At 30.2% G+C, this 5411-nt stretch overlaps 1 protein-coding gene across 1 annotated transcript; it reads right to left on the bottom strand.

Moving 5' to 3' along the window:
• Positions 1-1358: 1358 nt before the first annotated feature.
• Positions 1359-4725, bottom strand: LOC124919028 (transmembrane emp24 domain-containing protein p24delta3-like). Its single transcript, XM_047459143.1, has 4 exons — positions 4315-4725; positions 3811-4023; positions 1835-1911; positions 1359-1758 (listed from the first exon to the last, which is right to left on the bottom strand). Exons 1-4 carry the CDS (start codon positions 4534-4536, stop codon positions 1614-1616), a joined length of 657 nt encoding a protein of 218 aa, XP_047315099.1. The 5' UTR covers positions 4537-4725; the 3' UTR covers positions 1359-1613.
• Between the last annotated feature and the right edge of the window lie 686 nt (positions 4726-5411).

Genomic DNA, 5411 nt, shown 5'->3' with positions numbered 1-5411 from the left:
AATCAATTATATATTCATGTCTAATCAATTTGTTAATTAGTCATACAAAATTTCATTTTCAGTTAACTAGACACGCTATGTGATGATCATGAATGAATGCATTAGGAGCTTGTTTGTTTGATCTTGATTTTTATAGGTATATTTGAAAGAGAAAAAAAAAATTGTTTAATAAAAGAACAAGTTATTTGAGATTTTTGTCTAATGACAAAATATTTTTTTATATTTCAATTTGACAAAACAAAAGAAAAAGTAAAAATATTTTAATAATCTGATTGATTAATTAAATAATTTTAGTTAAAATGATAATAATGTAAAAAAAAAAAAATAGTTGGACTGGCCTAGGATGAGGCTAGTTAATATAGTCTATTACAATTAAGGTCCTAAAAAAAGAAAAGAAAAATAACATTTATAAGACTTGAACCCTTTAGTAGTGTTAAAATAATTTTTAACCAATTGGATTATTTTTTTTGTTTTATTAATTTACATACAAAATCATTATATGGGTATAATATAACATTCAAATTAAATAAACTTAAAAACAATAGTTAAAATGAAGTGACAAATTTGATTGTCTAATTGATTAGTAAATTTATTATTTTTAATTAAAGGCGTTTAAGACATTAAACTCAATTTGTTTTAAAATGTGAGTGGAAAAAACTTTTTCTTTTTATATTTGTCACTATGTCGCCGCATCTATTGCCTTGAATTGATATTATTGTCTTGATTGAATTAAAAATTAAAAATTATCATTAACTCAATTAGTTCTAAAAGTAGGCAACTTGTTTGATGTATGATTATTTAAAATAAATAAATAATTCGTCTTATAAATATATTAAATAATTTATATTTTTATGGAACAAGATTTATTTTTACAAACTCATAAAAATCTTTAAAAAGAAAATCCAAGTTCAAACAAGCTCTAAATGAAGGTATAATTTATATCATATTTATTTTCAAATATTATAATTAAAAAAGAATCCCATCTCTCTTATAGATAGGTAACAAATAGCCAGTATGTGATAAAGATGGATAGAAAGAGACTAACCACCACCGAATAATTATTCTTATTTTAAAATAAATTAATTTATGGCATAAATTAATTTAGGACAATTGATTCAACATTTTCAAAGGTGGTTGAATTTGTTGAGCTATCTATGCATATCCTATCCTCTTCTCTAATTGGATTGGTTCAAGTCTCTTCTTGTTTTGGGGTTAAAATTCGAAAATAAAACTTCAAACTTTAACCTTTTAAGTTGAACTTTCGTGTTGCAAGATTCGATCCATATGAATAAAATCGAAAGAAAATCTACCAAAATCAAAACAGACTAATAGTTTCGTAAAGCTAAAAAAAATACAAATATAAAATGAGTATTTTTACGATATTGAAAGGAATAGCGAAAACAGATGACAACTAAAGTTATGATCACATGCTTACAGTCTTAACCTAAGATTTGTCACTCTATTAGCAGAATAGCTTACAATAAGTTCAACAAAATCTCATTACACCAGTCTGCATATAATTTATAAGGAAGATTTTTTTATTTTTAATTTTTTTTACGCGGAAATGAAAGATGGGTTTTAAGAGGAAAAGTAAGTATGTCTCAAAAGTCTCACTAAATCAATTTTTTCTTTTGGAAAAATCGCTTCAAATACCATAATTGCAGACCCGAAACAGCGATGCAGACCCCCAAGGACATTATACTGAACCAAGCAACCCTAGCATTCGTCGTTTCACTCACAGCTCTCATATCTGCCTCCCTGCAGTATGCAAATCGATCCAAAACGAGCATTAGAACGAGTAAAATAGTAACAAAAAAACAAATCTAAGAATTACCTGCTCTTTAAGTAGAGCAAATTTTCATGAATAGCCTCAACTGCTCCTTCCAGTTTTCTCAACTCGAGCTCAACACCCTGTTACAAACAAATCAACATAAACATCAAAATCACATTTGGAATATTGGACTTAGTCTAATACAGGTTCATAAACGTATTGAATGTTTATCTGCTCAATCGAGATTTAGATTCAGAATAAAAAACAAAAGTGTTTTCAAATAGGGCAGTTGTCATGCGCTCAACCATGAGAAGGGGCAAATTGGTAATAAGAAAACAAATCTTTTCATTTGGATTTACCAACCCATACAATATATTTCAAATTTACAGTCTCAATTTGGATCGAGTTTTTATCCAGCCCAGACACTGTTGTTGATTAGGGAACGGATCATTGACAGTCCACTAAGTTAGTTGGGCCAGCCTGTGCTGAAGCAGGTCAAGAGTGAAAAACTACAGCCCCAACTCCCGCTATCACAACATTCCACTGCAATGACCTAAGACCTCAATAAATGTATTTTTAGTGGTATCGAACATGAGATCTCAACCTCTTAGTTCAAGAATCAAGACTTTTACCATTTCAGCTACCCAAAGTGGTGTTAAAATACAAAGTCATGTTCACCTTATTCTTAAGGTGTTGTGGTCATTAATTAACAGTGTCATGGGATGTGTGAAGACCCCTTAGCCCAACCTGAATCAAATTGAGCCTAAGAGTGTGAAAATAACACATGACAAGTTCATGGTTTAATATAATGGCACAATGCCGTTTTCCCCTAAAGAAAAATCATGTATAACTTGATGAATGAATATCTAACACAACACAAGGCCACAATGAACCTTGTAGGGTTTGGTCATTGATGATATCCATAGCATGGTCAACACGGATATGAATAGGGCCGACATGATATGAATGGAACCATATCGATTGTGTTATTAAGGAGCCACAAGTCATAGATGATATCTTGGGGTGTAACGGTATTAGTAGGATATATTAATAGTAATTTATGGGTAGTATAGTAATTAGTAATAGTATAGAGATAGTATGATAATTAGTAGGGTAAGTTAGTGGGCCTGTAGCTTATAAATAGTAAGAGCACGTATTATTTGGAGTCATGAATGAAAAAGTATTGAATTTAGATTATTTCCTCTAAAGGCTTATGTTATTTATTCCCTCTCATTTGCGATCCTTCAATAGATCCTAAATCTCTAGGCTGGTAAGTTAGAGGCGGCATGAGGGCCAAAAATGAGAAAATATTGGCCTACATGGAACAAGACTCTAAGGACCATAATGCTGACGGGACACAACTTTGACAGACTCCCAAGACAACCCTGGCCAAATTAGTGCTCAACCAAACATATGTTAAGCCAAGCGGAGAGAAAACACAAAACTTATGAAAAAAAAAACTATTTTCTTATCTAAAATCCTCAAAATAAAAGTTACAAATGTGTGTGGAAATGTAAGGCCTTGTTTGATCCGAGGTTATTTGAATAACCAGGTGGTTATATTCAAATGTCCCCATTTGAAATAGGTTCTCAAAACCAGGTTACTTGAGTAAAAAAGACATTAGGGGTATAAATATGGAATGAATATATATATATATATATATATATATGTTTCTTAAATAGAGGGTATTTTTGTTGATGATTTGAATGATGAGTAGATTGTTTATGGATATTGGGTTACATGGAAATAATCACAAATAACCCACATCAAACAAGACCCAACAGTTTTTGAGTTGGAAATAGTTATTAAAGAAATGAATGCAATATTTTGGATATTTGGGTTGTTGAACCAAAGATAAGTCAGAACTTTGGACAAATATCTCATATAAACTAAATACCCAATCTAAATAGTACGAGTAGAATGATTTGAGAGGGTAAAATTAGGGTTTACCCAATGTTTGATGTCTCCTGTTTTTATAATTCAACAAAGAACTAAAGAAATGAAAAGAGAGGTTAAAAATATCAGAAGATAGCATTCACCTCAATTTTCTCTTTTCTTGCAACCGTTTCCCAGTCCTTAGCTGCAATGCCGGTTCTCCATTCAAGATTAACACTTACTTCTCCATTTCCTTGGTGATTACCATCCACCCAAAAACAAGCCAAATAGTTGCCAGATTCACTAGTTGTAAATGCATACTGACCGTGTGTGACATTTTCACTGTGATGAAGGTTGTTCCCATAAGGTGAAGTCACCTAGATTCAAAATAAAACATCCATTACAATCACTTGTAGCTATACTAACTAAGCTTAGAATGATGAATCTTGAACTGAATAATGTCTCATTTTAAGCATTCTGATGCGAAAGACAAAGTGGGTAAAACGTCTTTTACATCAAATCCAAAGAATCCGATTAAAGATAACAGCTTCCTGCAGAATCACATATGCGTTTCAATTCTAAACTAGAAACCCTAATACAATAACAATCCATAACCACCTATGGAGTTCGAATTGAGAGGGCTTCTAGATTATGGAAAATTCGATTACCTTAACGGAAATAGTTGGGGAGGAATGAGTATGGTCTTCGGAGATAACGACGTAATCAGCCAAAACGATGACGTTACTCTGAATTTCTTCAGATACGCACTTAGTTCCCGTGGCAGGGAGATTCAACCATATGGCTTGAGTAAAGGGTAGAAGATGAATGGTAAAGAAGAGAATCAGAAATGGAAACAACACCGTTATAGTCGCGTTTGTTCCCTTCTCCATCCCCTCTTGAAATTGAAGCGATCGGGATCAAAATTGATGTCTTCTTCCTTCTTCTGTTGGATCTATGATTCTGATTCCTGAGAATCGGATTCAGCAGAAATCGAAGCCGAGGATGATCTCCTCCTCTTCCTACTACGAACGCTGATCGCTCTCAGTTTCTAAGATCTCGTCTTCGTCGTCGTCTATTAAACGCTTATTTGTAAAATGTAATATATAAAATAAATTAATTATTTTGTAATATGCCTTAGACGTGTTTAGCTGGACATATTGTTCAATAATAAAAATGAATTAGTCTATCAATTAAAATAATATAAGTTTTTTGTAAAAAAAAAAAATTAAATATAATATTTTTTAACAATTTAAATTCAAATAATTAAACTCATAAAATCATTAATAAATTATTTTTTTAATAATTTTTATATAATTTTATTATTTATAAATATAATTAAATAAATATAAATTTACTTTAAATTAATAAATTTGTCCAATTTTAATAATTAACTCAAAATTTTAAATTACTTCATTTAAAATAATTAATATTCTTGGCTTGTTATAATTTATGAACTTACTTTTATGTTAGGTTAAATGAAATTTGAATTTGAGTTATTTTTATTAAATTGATTTAGAATTCTAAATTGTGTCGTATAGGTTTAAACTATTAATGAACACTTTTATTTAGGTTTGACAATTATAAACCTAGGGGTAAACGAGCTAAATCGAGTTTCAACTATCATTCGTTTGAGTTCGACTCGAAAAACTCGAATTTAAATATATTTATATATTAATTTTTACATTAAAAAAATATAAATTATTGATTTATCAAACAAATATTTGTTAAAGAAGTATCAATTTATAGACTTTGGAGTCTTTCTTAC

The sequence above is a fragment of the Impatiens glandulifera genome, chromosome 1 (assembly GCF_907164915.1).
Source record: "Impatiens glandulifera chromosome 1, dImpGla2.1, whole genome shotgun sequence".
NCBI classification, from domain to species: domain Eukaryota; kingdom Viridiplantae; phylum Streptophyta; class Magnoliopsida; order Ericales; family Balsaminaceae; genus Impatiens; species Impatiens glandulifera.
Note: the sequence above shows the minus strand (reverse complement) of the source record. Positions and strands in the feature narration are given on the sequence as shown.

Bases quoted from the DNA above. Each gene is read 5' to 3' on its own strand.
- LOC124919028 (XM_047459143.1), bottom strand. From the start codon at position 4,536: ATGGAGAAGGGAACAAACGCGACTATAACGGTGTTGTTTCCATTTCTG. The intron at 4,024-4,314 runs GTAATCGAATTT...TTTTGAATCTAG, and splicing joins CCCCAACTATTTCCGTTAAG to GTGACTTCACCTTATGGGAA. The intron at 1,759-1,834 runs GTAATTCTTAGA...TGCATACTGCAG, and splicing joins TTGCTCTACTTAAAGAGCAG to GGAGGCAGATATGAGAGCTG.